The sequence below is a fragment of the Hermetia illucens genome, chromosome 4, assembly GCF_905115235.1.
Source record: "Hermetia illucens chromosome 4, iHerIll2.2.curated.20191125, whole genome shotgun sequence".
NCBI lineage: Eukaryota > Metazoa > Arthropoda > Insecta > Diptera > Stratiomyidae > Hermetia > Hermetia illucens.
Genome location: NC_051852.1, coordinates 137,224,544 through 137,248,084, shown reverse-complemented (window position 1 = coordinate 137,248,084; position 23,541 = coordinate 137,224,544). Strand labels below are relative to the sequence as shown.

At 41.4% G+C, this 23,541-nt stretch overlaps 1 protein-coding gene across 1 annotated transcript in view; it reads left to right on the top strand.

Annotated features, from left to right (window-relative positions):
- The window catches only part of LOC119655469 (glutamate--cysteine ligase regulatory subunit), a 30,744-nt gene that overhangs the window by 5,573 nt on the left and 1,630 nt on the right, over positions 1 to 23,541 (top strand). The window contains exons 2-3 of the mRNA XM_038061371.1: positions 17,788 to 18,177; positions 18,249 to 18,429. Coding sequence (XP_037917299.1) covers positions 17,788 to 18,177; positions 18,249 to 18,429 — 571 coding nt within the window. The remainder of the gene's footprint in view (positions 1 to 17,787; positions 18,178 to 18,248; positions 18,430 to 23,541) is intronic.

Sequence of the window (23,541 nt, the reverse complement as noted above, 5' to 3'; positions counted from 1 at the left end):
AAGGTGGGAACTGTGAACGCTCACGCATACAGTGAATTACATCCTTTTACGTCGAATTTAAGGGGGGGTCCCCATACATGCAAAAGGGCGGTGTAAAATTTTTTTTCATCAAATATAGTCATGTGGGATATCAAATTAAAGGTCTCGATTAGTACTTTTCAAAGCCGATCTTAGTTTTGACATTCGTTGGAAGGGTGGGGAGCGCGGGGGGTTGAAAGTGATCACTTCTTTAAGGGGGCCATTCTCAGAAACTACCAAACCGAAAAATCTGAAAATCAGGAGGCTGCCACTATATAGTGCCTGGGCTCCGAAATACCTTCCATGCCGATATCTGTTTAAATAAAGTTAATAATAGTATATTACTACAATTTTTGTAATTGGTTAGAAACCCCCCTTAAGTTTATCCTAGTACCATGAAATTCAGTGCAGTGATATAGACCATAATATAGAGCATGATCTTACCAAGTTTGGTGGAAATCGCACTATTACTAACAAAGTTATAATACCTCAAATTTGTTGCTTCCTTGCAAATTCAAGTTTATGAATGTCAATATCACCCGAAAGTGGATACTCTCACATAATATATGGATATATTACGTGCTACGTACTAAGAAATACACAAAACCTTTCATACCTGAAGCGTCCAGCTTCCGGTTTCCCGACTTGTTGTATTGAATAAACTTCTTTTTAACGTTTTGTTTGTAAGACAAAACCTTATTTAAATCGGTTCAATGTCTATCTGTCTGTCTGTCTGTGTTTGTCACAGGCACTTTTCTCACAAACGGCTATACCGATTGACACGAAATTTGGTGAGAAGGTGGGCTCTATGGACCGCCAGACATGCAGTGAGTGATATCTTCCTACGTTAAAATTTGGGAAATGGGATAGTTCTACACTCAAATATACTCACACAAAAAGCAAACCAAACCTTTCATACCTGAAGCGCCCAGCTTTCGGTTTTCCGACTTGTTTATCACATACCCACTGTTGCACTTAAAACCCTCTTTCGCTAGATATATGATATTTCCTGAAATGGCAATGCTGCAATTGCCAAGCGCTGAGAGGAAAGGAGATTCTGGCTTTCTCTAAGCAGCAAGACTCAAGTGCAATCGGCAAGACGCTCGGCACAATGCATTTAGTTCAGAAGCTAAGAAAAGCTGAGTTCATTTATGAGGAAAGTGTTCACTTCATCTCCGTCATTTTAACTTAGAACATGGATACATCAATATGAAAAGAATTCCAGTCGTTCTTGAAAAATCCCAAACTACTCGTTACCAAAAAATTAGATCATTTTTTTTTGGAAAATTGATTATTAATGTCTTTCTATCCCTTGGGGGTTTCGGAAGACTACGTTTCGAGGAAGGCGGAGAACTTTGTTACCAGAAAGATACCGCATCGGAAAATGATCTTCATCTGAAAATCCCCTAGGGAACACAAAAAAAATAATATTTTTCCAGAGAGTTTCAAGGTGCTCAAAATTATTGGACACTCATAATAAGGATAGATTACTGTGTCATTACGGCTACAGATAGAATGGCATAACCTCATATCCCTCAAATATGAGCTTTGCCATAGTCAGCACATAACGATACTACATCCTTGCAAGGATTAGGACAAGAATACTATCGGGCCAGAAAACATAGCATATCATTAAAAAAAGTGCATGTCAATTGTTGCCTCCAGTACTGCTGCCCAGGTCGATGATTAATGTGCAAACAAAAAATAGAAATGCGCGTTCTGTTTGTGTGTTCTGTGCTTAGTAGACCAGGAGACCCGGGTTATTATAAAATTTGGAACTTGACCAAGATACTGATTACAATAGACAAAGAAAACGATGTGGAAGTATTAGTGGTAGTAGGGATATCGCCACCGACGGTTTCCTCCCTTATTGGACTGAGCATTCAATTGGGTGATGATTCAAAGGTTCGATGGCACTCCTAGAAGAAAAAGGTGTTGGTGTGTATTATCCATCACGTCCTTTGTTTATATATAAGACGCTCCAAAGGTCCGGACCAAGGATAAATCTCTGAGCCGCCTCCAATATTACCTTCATTCTGCGCTGTCTTTCCCGTGTATCGAAGAGTAGGGTACGGTCCTTTAAGGAAATTATAACGTATCATAATCTTCGCCGCTAGTAGTGATTATTTTATAAAGTAAATATCGATATTTCGGGAACAACTTGTTCTCCCTATTTATGTATACATACACTGAAGAAGAGAAGAAGTTGTGGCGCGGCAGGATTTGCAGCATTCGAAATTTTTATTTATATATATTTATTTCGAATGTTGCGAATGCGAACAAATAGATGGCGCGGAACTCTCCACCTTTTAGAGCTCGCCACGGGAGTGGAGGACTAGCGATGAAAGTGTGCCATGAGTTGGGGGCAGAAAGAACCACATGGAGATGGATCGTTCTCTTCTTCCTCCAGCCTTAAACGATGACGGATCGCTCGCGTTGTTCAAAAAGTGTTTCCGTTATTCTTTCCTCTCTTGAATTATTTTCGATTGTTTGAATAAAAGTTTTAATTCGTAACGACGTCATTTGCAATTTGTGATTACTCCGTACTCTGGTGTCATCGTGTTTTTCCTTCCAAATAAAATGGAATTACACTCGGAAATCGTTAAGCGGACTAATCTATCACCCACACGATAGAATCAGCATCAACACGGAATACACCAAATAAAAACAGAAATCTCTGCACCCCTGATTTCTGTTGCGCAGAGAAGCTTGGACTTGGACGTAGTCGTGATAGGGAGCAGACTAGTGCAAATTGCACAAAGTTATCTATATTTGCTTAATAAAATAATCATTACTGGCGACGGAGACAGTATTACGTTTTAATTTCCTTAAATCTGTTCGCTAGAAACACCGCGAATCACACATTAATTAGGTTCTATAACATCCGCAATAGGTAGCCTGGAGTATGGAAACCGTTTTCCAGTGCCTCAAGCAGTCGCACCACCTCATAGAATTAAACCCGTGGAAAAGTATCATTGTTTGAGTACACTTAATCCGTTTGTTGAAGTAGACAGCGGCTTCCTTCAAGTGGGAAGAAGATTGAGAGACGTTTGAATTGCGTGTTCTCAGTCAGCCCATCATTCTTGGAAAGCCCCCCTCAATATATATATAAAGTTGCCATTCACACCTTGGTGGGGTATTACCACACCTGCGCGCGGTTAACTGAAATGTGTTTCAATTCCCTCACTATTTTCCGAGATCCCTGCACTTCTTCCCTACTTTTCTGCGCCACCTACCACCTGCCATCTTTTGAGAGTGGATTCCACTACATGACGTAGCCCACAATGAATTGTCCCTACTTAATGTGTGACCTAACCACTGTCACTTCCGTCTTCCGTTCACAGTGCGTATGAGTGCAAGGCCTGTGCGCCGACCAAGTTATTCGTTTGTGATAGTATCAGGCCAATGTACTCCAGTGATACGACGCAGACAGGTGTTGACGAAGTCTTGGAACTTTTGAGTAACAATGGAGTTCATTTTCCATGTATTACTCGTATATAGCAACACAGAAAGAACAATTAGCAAAGAGCATTGCTAACTTGATCTTGGTGTTGCGATAACTGCATTTCCAGATTGTTTAGGATAAGTGAGGGATCCTAAGTCCACAACCGCTTGCTGTTGGACCGGACCAAATGGAAGGCAACTTACTCTCACGTCTTTTTGGTCCATGGATCCCTCGTTTGGGGCATGACACCCAAGCATTCAAAAAATATAGGACAAACGGTTTCGTCCAGGGCAGAGGCAACTCGTCAGATGTTGCCTTAGGATCCCTCACTTATCCTAAACAATAATTTAGCTTTAGCCTAGCTTAGGCTCAAACTTTTGGCGGTTCCAACTCTAAAGTTTTGAAATCATTTCGCACTGCAGCAACTTCTGTTCCCCTGATCAGTGCAATGCCAAATTTCCTTTTACATCGGAGCTCTAGCGCGTCACGGTCCCCATTACTCGCAGTGGTGAAAAGAATTGCAACCCATCCCGATTATGCTGTCAGCCAGATCTTAAGACGTCCATTCAGGACGTGGTTGAAGACCCAATGTCTTCAGTGTTGACAGATAAAATTAGGTTTGTGTTCCACATACAATAAATAAATAATTATGATTTTTTTTTAAATATTCATTTATTTATGAGGCTCACATTTTGCTTGCTGGTCCCAAAGAGAGTGTTATAGGCACTCCACTAGTTTTTTGGAGTAATCGTATTAATGGGATATATGTAGTTGTCTATAAAGAAATAAATTGTTCAATCCCATCTTATTGCATATAAAATAATATTGAAATAATGCCAAACCCCAACCCCCAAAAGTAATCCAAAAAAGTAGATCCAATTACTTTTGAAAATAATCTTTTCACTTATCAGCGATTTTTTAATTAAACATCAAATTATTTCATATTTCCTTAGCTCCACTTAATTCGGAAAGGAAATCGTTTTGCGTGGTGGGGGGAAGTATATCAATGGTTTCTACTATATCGAAGTGCGAGCATTTTATTGCGATATTTGAAATTTCACTGTCGCACTTCTAGCTAAATTGTAAGGAATTATGAAGTTAAGAATTGTTTCTGATGTCCAACGTTTGGCTCGTAAGTCATTGAAATGAACAAATATCTGATTCACCAATAGTAGCAGATAAAAGACTTTTCCATTCAATTTTACCATCGACACAAAAAATAGCAACAATTTGCTCGTTGTTGATAAGCAATCAAAAAAAAATGGAGGCAGAATTGCGTTGCATAACTGGCGAAGTGGAGGCCGTACTATAGATAACAGTATCAGCTCCGCATTTATGATTACGTTTTCAATATTCGATGTTAGCGGTTATTGGGAACTTTTCTCTTCCTACTTATGAAACATTGTCTTAAGTTCAATTAACGTTGAATTTCTTTTTTCTAATTTATTGAAAGTGGAGGCTTTTTTCTTTGCTTTGTTTGTTTTCAAGTTTTACTTTGATAGGTGCCTCTTCTAATAGAATTAGCTGTTGGCAGTTTTGAAACGCTTCAAAAGATTTACTTCTCACTAGAAGACCCTTATGTGAATTTATTAAAGCTGCTGCTATTTGATACTAGGAACATCAATAGTTTCCAGTTGCTTCGAATCAAACCCCTTTGTTTTCTGCCCCGTCTTTTCAAGTCCTCTCATTCCTGATACTCTGCTGTCTTAATTCAGTATAAAATTAGACCTAATCGAAAGCGGCAAACATGTAGCTAGTACTACTAAAACTCTATTCAAAAGCTGTCGTCTCCATTTACACTCTCCAGTAGGTAGTGTTTCTAGCACTAAACGTGTCTGACACAAAAAATGCTTCCATACATTTACTATAAGTGTATTCATATAATCCAGCCACAAACGTTCCGTATCTAGCACGGGGCGTGTCAGACACGATATCAGTAAAAGTCAAGGAGATTCGTCTCCCGACTTTAATTTTTGTGGTGGAAGAAAGTTGTTCCACGCATCCCAGTGGCATTCATCAATGCAAACTAATGAAAAATGAATGCATGTTAAATGAGTATGCTTTTTATCGACAAATGCAACTAACGTTCTTTCCGCATGACATTGTAATCATTCGTTTATTTATCGAAGTTGATAAAGGAACAAATTTGCCACAATACATATTTTGCGAAATTGCAAATCCAAATTCGCATTGCATTCTATAAATGGAACTACATTATATTTGTAAAAATTATGTTCAAATCCTTGAATGGTACATTTTGATATAGATTGTCCTTCAACCGAACAATCGGGGCGCATTCTGAGCTGGAGGAAAATATTCCTTGCAAGAATTCTGACCTGTGTTGTGTACTGTCTGTGCGAATACGGGACGCCTGCTGCGGGATAGTATGAATCCTCTCATAGTAAATATATGGAAGAATTCGTTTGTGTCTGACACGCTCTGTGTGGGACAGTTATGAATACTTTCGTCTCTGTTGTATTGTATATGCTTCCTCAAATTTCCTTCTTAACATCAGTTATTATCTTGATGGTCAGCCTTTGGACAATGATTGCCTCTTATGAGATCTCAGTGCTACGTCCAACAGCAAACTTCGACTTCATCATGTGAACGTCCTCAGCCGATCTCTCAGAATGAGCTCCGTTCTCGCAATCAATTGATTTTTTGTTTGGAATGTGCTTAGCTTAGTCTGGTTTAGGCTTAAAGCACTGGCAGTTTCATGCGCACCCATCTCGTGTTTTGCGATTATATAAAAAGAAGCGATTTCAATCTGTTGTCACTTTCAGTCACGCTACTCCCAGAGCGGAGGTGAGGCAGCGTCTGACGAGTTATCTCTGCCCTGGACGGAACTGTCAGTCATCTTTCTTTCTACTTTTTGAATCAGTTCATATTTACTAATCTTCGAGCATCCTTTATAAATCTGTTGTCCATACTCAAGGACATTTCTCCCTAAATATGCTCTGGTAATGAGGGCGTTAATTATTTCTTTCTTTTTGGGGCGATATACGAGGTGTGTTCAGAAAGTTACGTGAATTTTCAAATGACGCAAGCAACGTACATTCAAAAATCGAAATTTTTTGTTATTGTGTGTTGGCATTCATGTCCCCAGCATATGTGCATATTTTCAAGTGTATAGCATACTTAGTTTGTTTTTGGCAGATAGAAAAGTTAGATATGTTTTAGTGTGTCCGGCGATTTTCCATTATTACAAAAAATGGAGCAAAGAATTTGCATCAAATTTTGTGTAAAAAATGGAATCCAGGGCTCTGAAACGCTTAAGATGTTGAAAGTGGCATACGGTGAATCTGTTCTAAGTACAAAAAAGTTTGCAAATGGTACAAGCTCTTCCAAGATCACCGAGAAGATGTCTACGACGAACCTCACTCTGGACAGCACATCAATAACAGATGATAACGTCGAAAGAGTTTTTGCCTCAAGGTCGTACGGTCAATAAGGAGTATTACCTTGCAGTTATGCGCCGTTTGCGAGAAGCCACACGAAAAAAACGTCCGGAATTGAGGAAAAGCAATTCATGGCTTTTGCATCACGATAATGCACCTGCTCATTCATCGGTGTTTGTGGGAATTTTTTTGGTAAAAAAAACACGGCAATAATGGCTCAGCCACCCTATTCACCAGATTTGGCACTCTACAAAGGAAGAAACCTATGAAAGGACGGATATTTGCAATGATTGATGAGATGAAGACTGAATCACTGGAAGAGCTCAAGGCTATCCCAAAAAGTGCTTATCAGGAATGCTTCAGCGTTTGAGGAAACGGAAAAAGAGAAAGTATAGTTTCAGTTATTCCACTATGCTAAATCCTACCGGATCTTTCTTGGTGACAGGTTCCGCGACAGCACGACCAAGAAAATGTATCTAATGTCGTTAAAAAAAGAATGATCGTGTTGAGTGAGTCTCGGAGAAAAATGTTACGGCGTTCACCTCAGTCGATGCGACAAATAGGGCCTCACTCCTGTTGAAAAATGGCATGAACTGCTACACAACACAACGTAAGTAAAATAGTCCAAAGAAAACAAGTACGTGTCTTCACGCTAAATATTGGCACCCACTTTGGAAAGACAGAGAAACTCGCAAGAGCACTACGGAAAAGGCGCATTAATATTTGCGCTCTGCAAGAAACTCGATCGTATGGTGGCAAAGCTGCGACATAAAACGCAAATGCGGTAAAAATGGCTATAAACTCCTCTATTTTGGTAGCCCATAAACCCAATACAGTGTTGGCATTACCATCTCTTTTTCGTAATGCGATTAAAGATATCGAGCGATTTGATGACTAGCTGATGAAGCTCACCATTATATCAGCTGATCGCACTATTCACTTCTTCATTGCATACGCACCACAGACAGGTCAACCTGATGTCGAGAAAGATACCTTCTGGCAACTTCTCGATGCAAAGATCGGTAGCATGCCTGCTGATGACTATATCGCCATTGCGGGAGACCTTAAAGATCTTGTGGGTAAAAACACCAACAGCGTTTGGAGCGCACGATGAGGGTGACGTGCGTATAGACGAATTTGCGGAACCTGATAACCTTATACTTGTGAATACATGGTTCATCAAACGATTGTCTCGCCTTCCTACATTTTATAGTCGGAACAAGAAAACGATTATCGATTATGTTCTCATAAAACACCGACATTTCACCACCGTCACTGACTACACAACCGTTCCCTAGAAGACCATCGCAACTCAATATCGGCCGCTGATTGCTTGTTAATCAAGTCTTCAATCGTGCATTAAATGGTAGCAATTTCATGAGAAAAAGGAAAAAAATTATCTCACTTGCGCGATTACCAACCATTACAAATGTAGAAGAATGGTTGAACCAAGTTAAAACACGAATCACGAAGGGACCTATGCAACCCTCGGGTTCACCAAGCCTGGTAAGCGCTTCATCAACAGAGTTATTTGGCTTTGGAATGACAAGATCCAAATGAAACTCCGTGAAAAGAAACACCCTCTTTCATAAGTTTCTCGACGATAAACCGCTGGCCAATTGGCAAATTTACAAGCATGCGAACCAGGAAGCAAAAAAAAAGCTATTGCGGTCCATTACAAAGATCCTTACGATAAACTGGACATCCGGGATGGTGAGAGAGATCTGTGTCGACTTGTCAAAAATCAATACCAATGAACACAGGACATCCCACACTTCGTTGCGTTTATGACACAAAAGGTAATTTGCTTACCGATCGACGAGCCGTGACGGATAGATGGCCGGAATAGTTCGAGCAGATTTCAACGGGAAAGTTTATTCATCCTCCGATTCCACACGCACTGCGGACATTTGGAGTAGTCCCATCAGTCAGCGCGACTGAAGTCGGCGAAGAAATAAAACGAATCAAATCGAGGAAAGAAACAGGACCTGACCGCATATCGCATCTGAGTTCTGAAAAGCGACAAGCTGGAACTTAATACTATGTTTCAGTGACTTCTTCAATAGGGTTATTTCAGAAGGTAGAACAGCATCTGGCCGGCAAGAATGCACCTCAGTTCCAATATGGAAAAAAAGGTAATCCAGCAAAATGTTCAAATCACCGTCCAACGCGACTGCTGCCCTATACCATGAAGATTTTTGAACGCATTCTGCATAACCGTATTCGCGATATCGCTTAAACAACCGTGAAACAAGCTGAATTTGTGAACAGCTGCTGGCGCAACAAACGCTGCGTTGTTATTCATGGTGAAACACCGTGGGAAGTATCGCAATCTTTACATTGCTACTGCCACACAGGACATCCAACATTCAGGGCCCAATACACAGTTTTATGCAGATGATGTTTTCCAAGCGTCTTATATAAAAGTTGATCTCGAGTAGTTTGACCAAAAATAGAATGATCGCCTCCTGCAGACGGTCTCAGATTGAATCTGAATAAAACAGAGTTTCTGTTACCCGATCCCCGTAAAACAGGCATAATCACCGTCAATGGCAGTGACCTACCCAGATCTGATCGATTTAAATATCTCCAGTCAATGCTATCAGCCAGCGTCATGAAGTTGCTTCACGCATTAGCGCAATTTGAATGAAGTCACGTTTCACGACTGGTGACCTTTGTGATTAACGTATCAACGAACTTTTTAAATCTAAAATTTACGCCAGTGTCGTCCGTCTTGTTGCCCTCTATAGCAGGCTGAGTGTCGGCCGATTATAAAAGACAATGAACGGCTGCTCGCGGTAATGAAGACGAAGATGTTATGGGCTAGTGGCGTGACACGCTTTGATGACATCCGAAATGAGGATATTCACTTGCCAAGATTGGTCTGAAAACGAAAGTCGATGGGAAATGACCAAAATGAACCAACGGTGGCTCTCACGGCTGCATCCAGATCTGGTAAATGACAAAACAAAATGACGCAACCGATCACGCAACCCGATCCCGCTCGTTAACGGGACAAAGGCTAAAGAAAAACAAGAATATCTCGTCCCTCGTAAATGCCAACGGCTAGCATCTAACAGTTTTACTTTCCATGTTTGTGCCGTCCTGTCCACATTTAACGATTTCGTTTAAGCGTTGACGAGAAATCCAAGTATTAGATCATAGCAGCTGCCTGTCACCTCTTTTCTTTACCAAATCAATCAGCATGGAAAGCGCAGGCTTTTCTTCAAATTCCTACTGCAAACTATGTCAAGCTCTCTTTGAGGGTTCATCGCAAAAGTAGCCTTAAAGAACGTGATTGTTGCTTCCAAGGCAATGGTGATGATTATGCTGTTGTTTTGTGTCCCAGGCTATACAGAGGGCGGGGTGGTGCTTTTGTGGTTTAATCAAACTCTTAATTTCTTCAGCCATCTCAGGGGCTTTACATAGGAGTCCCAATCTGTTCTCCTACGATTCCTTACTATTCTCTCTATTACAGAGTTGCGCTCAATGTCGAACCTTAGAGGAAACCTCCCGGTTTGATTGGTGCTGCTGCTTCCCCAGATCTCGTTGTTCGCGTTGGCATTGCAGTCAGATAGAAGTGGTAGCGATTTCTTCTCGTCCAGTCTAATGAATTATTCGGATGGGACCCAGGTGTCGTTTCTTGGGAAATAGTCCAATGCCACGATTATCTCTAGAGTCCTTCCGCTAGCTTCCAATGGAATTTGGAGAGCTATAAGATACAAGTTTTTGGTTTTTCATAAGATTACTTCCAAATTACCTGAAATCTTCTTAGCTGTAGCCCACGAATCTACCTCTTGTATCCTGGACTCTAGAGCCATCACTATTCTAATGTCATGCTGGGAAATTGCCCTGGCAGTTACTAGAGGCGCAGCTTTTGCATGGTGGAGGTTTAGTTTGGTCAGCCCGTTGGCTGCATTTGTAGTTAAAGTTCTTTTCAAATGTCATTTGCCTATGACTTATTATTCGCCTTGATCCAGGTTTAAATCGTCCAGTGCCTTCTCCTCAATAGATAGCAGGCCCACCTTCCTACTCGTCTCTGCACTTTCGGCCTCTATTGTATAATCTTCACGATTCCTTTAGGGATCTTGGTAGAGTTTCGACCCGATGTTCCCTCCGAATTATCCTTCTGGTTTATCTTATGTACATGCGTCGGGATATTACCGAACACATGATTGAGACATTGTCTGCAGAGATTGGGTGTCCATTCCGATTGTGAGGAGTTTGAATTTGCCCTTCCTTTTGTACGATTACAATGTTCAGAAACTTCTCTGTCCCAATCATTGTGGCTTTCGGAAGGTGGACCGCCTATCAATGGCAGACATGGTCGTAAGCATATGCTGCAGAACACAAGTTTGGAACTCCCACCTACCCAACAATAAAGCTCTTGATGATTTTTTGTTTCTCATGATTATCTGTTTTGGAAATGATGTTTCCACCTTCGCCTCTGACCTAATAGAGGCTTCCTCCTTAGATTTCGTTTTGGGTTTCTTGGGAGCGTTCCCCTCTTGGGGGATGATCCCTGTAGCTCTTCTATTTTCGTTTCTGCGATTCCCTACTCTAGATCCATTGCGTTTTATTAATAGTAGGATCACTCTGTACTGAGTGTGGGAGTGTTAGTAGAAGAGACCTGCATAGCCACATGTCAATCCCGCTGGAAGCAATAATTTCGTTCCAAAAATGCTATATTCCGCATCAGTCTATCTTGCAATCCATTGCTTGATTTGAAAGGGTTCGATTTGGGGATCAAGAGCTAACTAACTACATAGAAAGTTAACACCTTAAATTGTTGACAGTTTTCATCTATCTATTGTTTCCTGTTGATCAAAAGTCATGGGTTTATGATTTATGTTATTCTAATCTTGATACCAAACCATTTACAAATGTAGGCGCTACCGTGTGCAACTGCACACAACTAATACCCGATTTGTACTTTGAATCACGTCATCATAAAAGCCTTCCTCTATTTGGACTATTAATAAACATTGACATATCATCGTGTCCGACATTCCCATATTAGCGCACTAAATATAAATTCGTAAGTGCATTATCTCCCTTTGCGCACGAGCCTGGATAGTCCCATGAAAATACTAAGATCAACATTTGGAACATTCCATTCAGAAAATATGAGAACCAGCACTTACAGAAAGCCATAAACTTGAGCCACTAGAAAATCTAGATAAGACTCTGAGTTCACCTTGAAAACATTCTGGCAACTGTCTATCGGGCTCAACCGTGTATCCGAGCATGCTATGCTGGCCAAGATGAATTATGGCTTTAATATGTTTTTCTGGCTGTCGAAAAACAATTTGCCTCTATTAATATTTTTAAGAAAAACAAAACTGTCAAGGGATCGTTCTGAAATTTGGCAATGTATCTTTTGCACTCCACTTGCATATTTGTTGGAAATGCACGCTCGACTTATGAAGGCGTAGTGGCTTTGATAAGAGAATATTTCGTTAATTAGAGATAGAAAACTCGCTTGGTCATGATACCTTGGAATAATTTCGTCACATTGCGAATTAATTAAAATGAATGACGATCTAGAGCATTCGGGGTGGAACGTCGGTGAATCATTTTATAATTTGTTGATAACAGACTAGAACTTTTATTTCAATGAAGTGTTGAGAGTTTGATAGCTCCTATTTACTATATGAATGAAAAGTCAACACGTTTCTATGCTATCTCGGAGACCATTTGATATTTTCTTAAAGCGTGAAGCCCATTGTGACGTCCGGCTATAATGAGTACCATCGTCCCGTTGAGTGAAAACATTTTTAATGAGAAAGAATCTGTGACAACTGGCTATTTTGGAGTTTCCGCCTGAATATTATTTTTTCTGCGGTTTCCATACCGATTTTAAATAGAGATGTGAGAACAACATTTTTTGGATTCCTGCAGTGACGTCCACTTACCACCACGTCCGATAACAATAAATATCGTTTCTTTTGTTAAAATTAGCCACGACAGCTTTCGGTGTTTTAGAAGGAAGCTGTTGAACATGTTTCTATTGGGATTTGTTCGAATTTGTACACCATATTCAGCATGACCAAAAATAAAGAAGCATCGAATTGAAAAACGAAAGGAGGGGCTTCGGAGTCCCATTGAATCCAAATGTCTTATATTCGTCAATTCTTTTTGGATATCAAATTTTAATAATTCGTTGTCTATAATGGGTTTCGGCGATGTTGAAAATCAGCCCAGTTTTAAGTTTATATCTGAGACAATATACATACCACATGCTATTAAACAGGTGGCAATGGATACGTATAACACTTTCTGTAGGATTCAATTTCTGTTTCAATTTCATCAAATATGATTGACTCATAAACACTTTTGCCATCCCCAATTCATTGAATTTTTATAGATGGTGCCAAACATGGAGGGGCGATCAAAGGGTCGTATAAATCACAGGGCGAAAACCTGGATTGGTACTCATCTGGAAAATGTCTTTCTGAATCAACACCAGCAGTTGTAGCACCAAACCCTATGCCCAACTCCACGTGTTGATCGCTGGCAGTTCTTCCTTGATAAAATGCAGAAAAGGATGAAGGCGAGTATCCCGCGCCTAAAAACAGGATAAGCTGTACCAAATGGTCCTCCAGGTTGGAGGGGGCTGACAGCCTTACATGGAAAACAATTGTTAGGAAGCAAGAAACAACAAAAACGAACCAGCAATTTGCAATTGCATTTTCCCAGGGAATCTGCGCTTCCTATACAAATCAGGGGCTGTTAAGCAGCTAGCGGATATCCTGTCCCAATATAAGGGTGATGGCACAGCACTACAAGAAATGCACTGGACAGGAACCAATTTCCTAAAGAGGAGCCATTGCACCATATAGTAGCCATCTAGTAAACCGTATACTCGTAGGAGGGCACCTGCTATGAAACAGTGAAACAAACCCTCGTAGAATGTTCCATGCATGATATCAAAATCTTACTTGGAGATTTCAACAGCCACACGGAATCCTATTCAAACGATACGTTTTGGCTTCCATAGCTTACAAAAAAACACGAATGACTGACTTATTCTACTGCAGTGTTACACGAAGTAATTGTTGGAATTCCCTGAAAGGCGAGAGGTCCACAAACAACCGTGGGCCTCTATAAACCGAACCACTTTCAACCAAAAAGATCGCGCGTTAATTCAACGCCTCACCTCTCAGCCTTTGTGAATGTCAGAACATATAAGAGGGTCAATATAGACTCGGATCACTATCTCATAGGCTTGGTGCTTCAAGCTCGAACAACAGCACCGAGGAATTGTATCTAACAATCAGGTGAGGGTGAACAATGAAGCCGTATATAACAAAGCCAAAGCAACACTTTTAAAAGGGAAATGGATTGCAGCGAACAGAGGTTCTGGCGAGGAAGTACCGAGAAATGATATTAACAACCACGACCGCTTCAACGCAATGGAACGATAGAATGCTGCATCCGGACAATGCAACAATCTTAAAGAACATGGGCACGCGTAGAGGCCTATTACGAATTCCGTGGCACGGGGAAGTGCCTTCACAAGCAGAAAACAAAAGCCTTGGAAAACCAACAGGTCACTGAACTCGAAAAGTACAGTACATACAAAAAGAGTGATAACCACTGCCTCATAAAGGTGTCATACTGCTGAGTATCATCTATAAGATATTCTCCACTATTTGGCTAGGCGGATTACCCTATAGGCCCAGACCTCCTGCCGAGGTAAAGAGAGAAATCTGATTTCCGACCATATTGGAGTGATGGGTTGAATTCATTGATGAACTGCTCACTAACGACGATGGACAAGCTGCCACCACCAAGTATGAAAGAAATAGTCCAAGCAATTCATCGGCATTAAAACCATAAGTCGAATGGAATTACAGCAGAATTTGTTAAATTTGGCGTTCATTTAGATCAAGAAGACGGCACGAGATCTTGGGCTGTATATTAATGAAGTATATCGACTATGGCGGCATGATCCCTTATAGGCCAATATCTCGTGCACGCATCTGGCAGGGCATATCCTTGTTGAATTAGCGCAGATAATGAGCCTTCGCCATTTGACGTCCGCGGCTGCTAACTAGTGCAAGTAGATGATACTAAGAGCACAACTCTGTCTGGCTATTCCATCATCCCATCATTCTCCTGTATATTCCTATGACCGGGAATCCAGAGAAGAGTGACCTTGAGCGTGCTGCTCAGATTGTTCATCGCGTTCCTGCATTGCTGCATCAGCCTGAACAGTGTCGCCACTGTGTCGAAATAGCTATGTTACGTTAGGGTTACGCATGCCCCAGCTATCGAGAGGCTTTAAATTTCGCCAGTGCCTCCGCTTGAAATACACTGGCGAATCCTGGGATACCATTCGACTCGGCTATGTCCACCACTGTTAACCAGACTACCGGAGAGATGGTGCCACCTTGGGGTGTAACTCTAATCACAGCTCTGGTCAATTGGCCTCCTGCCAAATCGTCTGGATTATCCAAGTTCTTAGCATGGGTATTATCCAACATCTAAGATACGCCCCCAATCCTATTCTGGTTAAGACTTCCTTGATGGCGTTTGTACTAACGTTGCTAGAGTATAATGTTTGTACTGTAGCGACCGCTCACCGGTACCAATTACCTTATGGAGAGCGGTTTCTGTGAGGCAGAGACTTGGGGAAGGAAGTTCTCTCCATTATCGTCCATAAGTGAATACCCAGGGCACGCTCAAGGGTCTCCAATATGAAAGAGGGGAGGTTAATTTGTCGAAAGTTATTCGCGGAAGCCTCTTGACTTTTTAAGAAAGAATGGGCTCCTATGTTGCTTGGGCAGAATCTTGCTGAGTCTCGCAAATTATCTCTTGTATTCAATGTTCTTAGTCCAACCAAGACCGCCTCTTGGCAGTCTTTGTCAGTAAATATTGGCTGGCAATATTTGCACTTGTAGCAGATGTTGAAGACATCCCTTGTCAGCTTCCTAAGGCTGAATAGACCTTTATTCCACCACCGTGGCAATGTCTTCTTGTTGTATTTAGCATGACACGAGATTTTGAAAGCAGTTTCAAATGCCTTTTCCAGAGCCCTGACCTTTGAATTCAGTTCGTCTGTCGTGCCAATGTTACCAATTTGCTCACCAGAACGTCTGTTCTTGATAACTTGGCCAAACTTTCTCTAATCAATTCTCCTGGGGTATCTGAAACGTTTGGAGACGTAGAAATGTAGACTCAAAAGTATCCAACTGGGATCTGAGAGGGATCTCTGATCAGATACTCTCCAGTTTTCCGCCCTAAGAATTTCATTGTCAGTTATTTGGATGATATCGAGGAGTTCCTCCCGACCCTCACAATTCTTCGAACTAGGGGAATGGAAGATTGATGTACTGCCTCTGTTACACACCGATAGATTTGTGTTAATAACAAAATCAAAGAATGACTCACCTCTTACGTTGATTTTCCAGCTGTACAAAAGTGTATGCCTCGCATTGGCGTCGCAGCCTATCAACAGATCATTTGATGCAAAGGTGGACGTGAAATATTCTAGTCCTTCTGGCGAAGCTGATCGGTCATGACTCATGTAAGCTATTAAATATACACGCTGTTCGCTTTCGCCTGGGCCAGTTTGACCACGGTTAGGTTGCTGGAACTCAGGTTATCACACAAAAAAGTCTGTAGACTCTTTTTGGCGAGGCTACATGCTCTACGTCTGTCCCGATCAGTATCTCCGCCTCCTACGATCCATGGCTGCTGCATTCTTGCGATGCCGATGTCTCCCCCTAGGAGAAAGACTAGCAAATTAGCTGAAGGGCACTTCTAGTGTTGCAGATTTATTTGCGCTACACTCAGCATAACTCGCTTATGTCTGTCCCCGTCGAACCGGTGGTCTTCATCTCCTCCAACAGTGGAGTGGCAGTGTCGACTGAATTCACTGACTCCGAACGGCACTTTGTAATCCGCCTGTTCCTGGGCCTCCAGGCACTTTCCATTTATATGGAGCAGAAAAGGTTGGCGACTCAGTTGGAATTCTTCCTCCTCGATAACTATCCACTCACCCATAAAAATCCTAGGGTTTCTGACCTGGGTCAATAACAAATGAAAAACTTCGTTCCAGGAATGGTGGGCGAGTGGGTTGTCGTGGAACTACATATAGAAGGAGTGAATTCACGTTTCTCAGAAAAACTTGGAGGTAGTTGATACATATTGCCAGGCACCGACGACGATTGCTCGTAGGAGTGGGCAACCATGATATTTTGTTTTTCAGGAGAACCACATTCGGACTTTCAATGATTTCTTTTCTCTTTTGGTGTACGTACTAATTGCTTGAATTCGAGGAATACATCTTTGACCCAGCCCTTTTCTATCAGACGTGCAAAACTCTTCCTGGTGAAGTCATCAGCAAACACCACGAAACGTTTTCAACCACCAATTTCACACTAAAAGGGTCGATGCTCTGGTGATTTTATTATCCAAGTCTTCGGTGTCAAAATTCTACGCTGGAAGTTCACGCTGCGAATCTATTTTGTAAATATCATTTTCGAAACCGAACTTTTACCTGGTTTGGTTTCTTTCATCTCTTGCTGAGTCCTCAGTCCGGGCTGCACCGGAGTTCATGGTTCAAAATAATTCGGAAGGCCTAGCAAAAATCTATTGAAATGTTTTAATCCAGTTTTAGCGAGAATATACTCTTATCATGTTGGCCGTGCAAACTTAATGGTGGAAAAAAACTAGGGCAACATTCGGTATCAGCAATTTACTAGCCTTTTGCCAAATTATTAACGTTTGATTTGTCTGAGGAGATAACACGTAGCATTTTTTTAGAAATTAGTAGTTCATGAAAGGGATCATTTAAAATTTTCCATGTGCCCGAAAATTATGCGACGTACTATCTCTAAAGCTAATTTTATTTCACTCTAAAAATAAGCAGAAATCACCGCAATAAAACATAATTTTAAAACTTATTTATAATTTCAGCTAATCGATTGTCTCGCAGTAACAATGACTGAATCCATTTTCAATGAAAAAGAAAAACAACTACAACGAGCACATAACGAACTCGCCGAAAAAATAGATGAACACGGTCGTGATGATATTAAAGTTGGAGTAAAAATTTTCCTAAATAATGATTCCGTTGAGTACCTGAACGAAGCTGTGATTGCAACTTTAAAAGTTTTGAATCTTGAATGTTTGGACAATGTCATATTGGCCTATCATCCTTGCTCCAAATCGGGACATACTGCAAACGGAGTGGTCGATGAAGCGATTAAAAATGATAATTTTGAATGGGGCGCAAATAATGGTGATGCGATTAATAATTTGAAGGAATTGTGGACGCATTTAGAGAAGTTTGCTAAGAGCAAGAAGGTATGGAGGAGATATATTCTTTATTGAAGGGCATTAGCATTGATCTTTTTCTGGTTTTATTATATTCACAGATTTGCCAGTTAGGAATTGCGGACTTGGACGTTGATTCGTTGAAGGAGCTGCATCAGAGTGCCGTTGTCCCACCGTCGGTTGCACAAATCAATCTCTCGGCTTGTTGTGTTGTGCCACCGCCTCTCCAACAGTTTTGCACCGCAAATGATATTCCATTGCTTACGCATAGTGATCCGAATGGTGAATATTTTTCTTTTTATATTGATGTGTGTCAGGCCGAAAATCATGAAAAGCTAATGACCAGTTCGAAAACAATTCATAATAATAACTCACAAAAAATAGAAACGCTACTTAGTTTCACATTAGCCATTGATGTTACTCAAGTTGTTAACATGTGTGACGTATAGATACATCAATCTCTTTTTTTCCTTTAATTGTTATTCAAAGGAAGATACTATGAAACTCGATATTGCTGTCAGAAATAGGTTACAACCTTTTTTGTTTAGAGACCGGAATGCACTAATTTTGAGGAGAGATTGACTCCTTCCTTCTAGTGCACGTACCATTCTTTTATGGACGGATGTCGAAATTTTCAAAATATGCTTGCTGCTGCGGTTAAAACGTATGCTATTGTTGAACCTTGGTCGGTATCCGGTATTTGGGGTTTTGCGTTCAGTAGCTAGAGAAGGTTTTATCATAAATGGAAAGTTACATTCCTTTGAGAATAACAGAAAAATTAAGATTTTTAATATTTTATTGAACGAAAACAAGACAATTTTTAAATAAAAAGTTATCAAAATCTATCCAGTGCTAAATGCTTCAACATCTCCAACCACAAATTTCTGCTTCATCGTCAGGGATTATGGGAATTTTTTGGTCTTATATAATACATATCTGTCAATTCCTGTGATGAATATGAGAAGAAGCTCTTTTCATGTATGCTTGGAAGTCTTTATAGAGTTTAAAATTCATCTTACTTTTCAAAATATTTTGCTTAAAAATGTTGAAACGAACCTACATGGGTAGGAGGATCAGACGATTCACCTAAGTGGCAGAGCTACCTCAGAAACAGAAAAAAAATGGCGGAATTGACCGTGAAGGTCCGCCCGCAAAGATTCATCAATGTGCTCAATCGACACGTTCTTGCACGCCTCTGTGGTAGCCAGGCGGGGAATGTGGGGAGGTCCTTTGAGCGCTTTGATCCGTCACGCTTCATTACTACAAAGTTAACGTGCTATTCCGCTCGTGGGTCAGCACCGGATTTAAAAATAGACAACACAAGGAATTCGCGACGGCCTAACCAATAACAACAAGAACGCGAGCTAAAATTGGAAAATAAAAAAAAAACGGCTCGACCGCGCGCGTGGAGCCGTAAGTCTCCGGACGCGGGTGTCGCGATCAAGGGGGAGGGGGGAAATCCACGAGGGATCATTGCCTCTTCTGCCTCAGATCGTGATTGAGGCGCGGCCCCTGAGGTTCCCACCCTTCCTTGACATCCTCAGGCCAATTTTTTTAGGTTTCTGGGATAGCTCTGTCCTCTAGGTGGTTGTAGGCCACTTAGGTGGATCGTCCTACCCACTCAGGGTCATTACAATTTCCAAGTAAATAAATGATTCCTCAGAAGATATTCAGACAAAAAATCTAAAAGCAATTACGGCACTTCAGAAATAATCTTTATTTCAAAATGATTCTTTTTCCTAAATTCATTACCATAATCTAACCTACCTGAAAATGTAGTGGATGAACTTCATTTATAATGAGCTCCATTTTGCTTAGAATCTCGAAGAGTTGATGCAGATGCTGACGGTGCTACTAGTGGTTGTTTGAGGTGATGAAGACATCACAGCATCTCACGAATGGAGGACAAATTCTAAGAGGCCAAATGGCCATCGTTGGGATATCCTTCCCGGTAATTGGAATCTGACAGCCTGCCTTACAAAGATCTACAACAGAGAATGCTTTGCCTCTATTAATTTGTATCCCCCGTAACTCACCACGAATCGCCTACCTTCGGAACGAGGTAGAGCGGGCTGGCCCACTGCTTGGATTAGGGAATTCGTGCAGGAACCTAAATTGCTTAGCTACTTTTACACAGACATCGGTGAGCATTCTTAGACACTCGAAAGTCAGGGAGGGGGGCGTGAGTTGCGTAGATTTCATGCTAGACGGGAAGATCGGACAACTAGAGGTTAACGCTGTGCAGTGAGCATATGCCGTTAAATTCGTTGAGTATCGGGAGAGTCGTTGTCAGCCGCGGCCTGTGAAACTGTCGAAATTCAGTGGACCACTATTGGTATTATTAAATTGTTGCACTAAAATTTCCCTTTTTGCCTGAGTCAGAGGTAGCTCTATTGGTTTTCCTGATTGCATGCATCAAACGTGCTGTGATATCAGCACCAATCCGGATTGACGGCTGGTGTGTTGGAACGCATACGCTGACGGCTAAATACTGTGCTTAACGAGCAGCTGTAGCGGGACTGTGATTCGTTCCAAGCTACAGTTTATACTTGCACGTTCTGCTTTTGAAGGAACTGAGTTGCGCAAGCAGAAACGAAGTGCGGCCAGCTCTAACTTGGTTAGCCTCAGTGGAGCACGAGGACCTCATCAAAGATGGCTGTCGACGACGTACTAATGACCCAACCGGACGAATAGGTTATGATGACCTCGTCCGCGAGCGTGGCCTCTTCATCAAAGTTTATCGCTTTTAAAAGCCTGCTAACGCTCGACAATTGACTCGAAGCGCGTCTCTTTTGGTTACCTTCCCGTGATACTTCCACATCTGTCGTAGGAGTTGTGAGGGGCTTTTAGGGTCAAGCTTTAGCTCTGCGCTGGCGCTTCGCCGGATCGGTGAGGTGATCAAGTGTTCACACTTTCCAATTGCCGGAGGAGCAAGGAGTAAGTCTGCGATTTCCTGTATGACCTCCAGATTTAAAATTGATACGAGTAAGGCATATCCAGCACCAGAGTGTATCCTATTTATGTAAAAAATCGAATTGGTTTGCTTGAATTACAGCTGTGGAACGGAATTCTAAAATTTTGGTATAGGGCAGTTAGTGAGCGCCTCGTACTTGCGTGATTTGTTCATCTGATGGTTGCAATGGCAGCTGCTTCTGATTCACTTCCAAAAAAAGAAAGCGTAGCAATTTGAGGAAACGGATAAATGCCCCAAGGAGATTTTCTCCTCGTAAGAGCACAGAATCTCTTGGTGTATCGTACAACGACGTTTGGAGCTTCAGTTCCTTATCGTACACTCGCGGGTGTTCGGAATCCGTGGTGGCCACTTTGGAATATGTAAAAATTGTTGTTTCAGATATTTTGTTGTTTTGCTGAGTATTCATGACAATGCAAGTACGGATTTGTACTATTAGTAATTCAAATAGCGCCTCTCTCTCCTCAACTTATTCAGTTGTAAATGTCCCCTCTTAAACACATTTCAAAACAAATTTGCCTCTAAATACTCTATAAAATCGAAACCGCTAGAAAAACTGAACAATGTGGTGCTCAAGTTTTTGTGCTTTAATACCAAGACTGTTATTCGAATTTCTACCAGTCTTTTGACATACTATTCCAATAGGTAAAAAGTTTTTCATCCAGTATAAACAATGCGAATCTTCAGAATCTTAAATTTGTTTTCCTTCGTTCAAATATGGCCAATATGATCAAAAAAATGAAGGATGTTCCAAAAGCGTGTCGTGTGTTTGAGATGAGGGAAGAGGTATAACTATTAAGCACTCAAGTCGTAAGGGTACTCGTCTAACGAAATATCGCACACACGTTTATGTATCGCAATATTTCCGTTAGTGGAAGTGATGCTACCCATTGCAGCTGGAGCTATCAGCACCAAAGATCTGATGTCTGATACGTCCATAGGCGAAGACTTCACATAGAAAATGCTCCGTCGATTCCGTTTCCTCATTCAAGGATGGACACTTATCAAAAGGGCTACTTAACGTGATCAGTGTAGTTTGATTATCGCTGCAGAAGAAGGAACCGCCTCGCATTCTTCTGGTTCATCCCAGTTTTCTCTACGTATTTGGATAACTGTCTTAAAGTTGTAATCTCCTATATTTATTATTCCCATTTGATCAGTGCGATTTGATGTGGGTTGGTTTTTGGTGCTGACGTTGCCTTCATTAATTTGCAATCCAAGATCTCACCGAGGCTTCTTTTGTGGCTTTGTAACGAGTTGGTTTCCGTGTCACCTTTCCCAACCATCAACCTGGAGGATCAGTTGGCACAATTTGTCCCGTTTTTAGGTGCGGGAGACTCGCCTTCATTCTTCTCCATTTGCAACTTTTCGTTAAGAAAGAGCTTCCAGCGATCAACACGTGGAGCTGGAAATGGGATTTGGTATCAGAGCTGTTGGTTTGGCTCAGCAGGCGTTTCCCAGATGTTATACTCCATTGTGGGTACCAATCCACGTTTCGCCCTGGTACCTACCCTACCTTTTGATCACCAGTAACCATCATTAGAAGTGATCGCAATATCGGTCGCAGCCGAGCGCAGTTTTCATACTTGACTTAGCCTTCAATCAGAATGACCACACTCTCTCTCCAGTCGGACACTTATCATGTTGCTTCGAAAAAAAAATTATCCTAAAACTATTTTCCAGTTGTTTTTATTCAAAAATGTCATTGTTTATGAAGCCAATAAAAAAAACTTGAAAGGTGGACATCTGTGCATAAAATTCAGGAACATCTCCGGGTATTCCTTTTAATAATTTCATTTTCTTAAAAGACAATAAAAATACTCTCTAAAGGCTTCAGGTTCGTTCACAACTTCCCGGCGGAAGCTCGTAGTACTCGATTTGTTTACGCGAGTTCTTACGACCTCTACTTTGTATTGTTCCAATAGTTGGTGCTTCTAAGATCGTTTGAAGTCAAAATACGATCTCAAATATTTGACTGTTTGGGATAAAGGTGTTTCGATGGCATAATGAGTTTAAGGAGGGGCGACCAGTCGAGGTGCGGACTAACGCGAATGCGCAGCGTATGCGCGCCCTAATCCGTGAAGATCGCCGTTTAGTAGTTCGAATATTGGCCACGGAACTGGGTATGAATCGTGAAACAGTCAGAGAAATTTTAATAAGCGGTTTCAGGATGAAAAAGTTGTGCGCGAAGATGGTTCCAAAGAACCTTTCTGATGAGCAAAAGCAGCATCGAATGACCGTCGCAGAAGACTGTTTGGAACAAGTGGAAAACGATCCCACGCTGCTTGATCGAGTTATTATAGGCGATGAGAGCTGGTTTTTCCAATACGACTCTGAAACCAAACGCCAAAGCTCACAATGGTTGTCTCCGCAGGCCTCCCGCCCGAAAAAAGTTCGAATGAGCAATTCGAAGGTGAAAACGA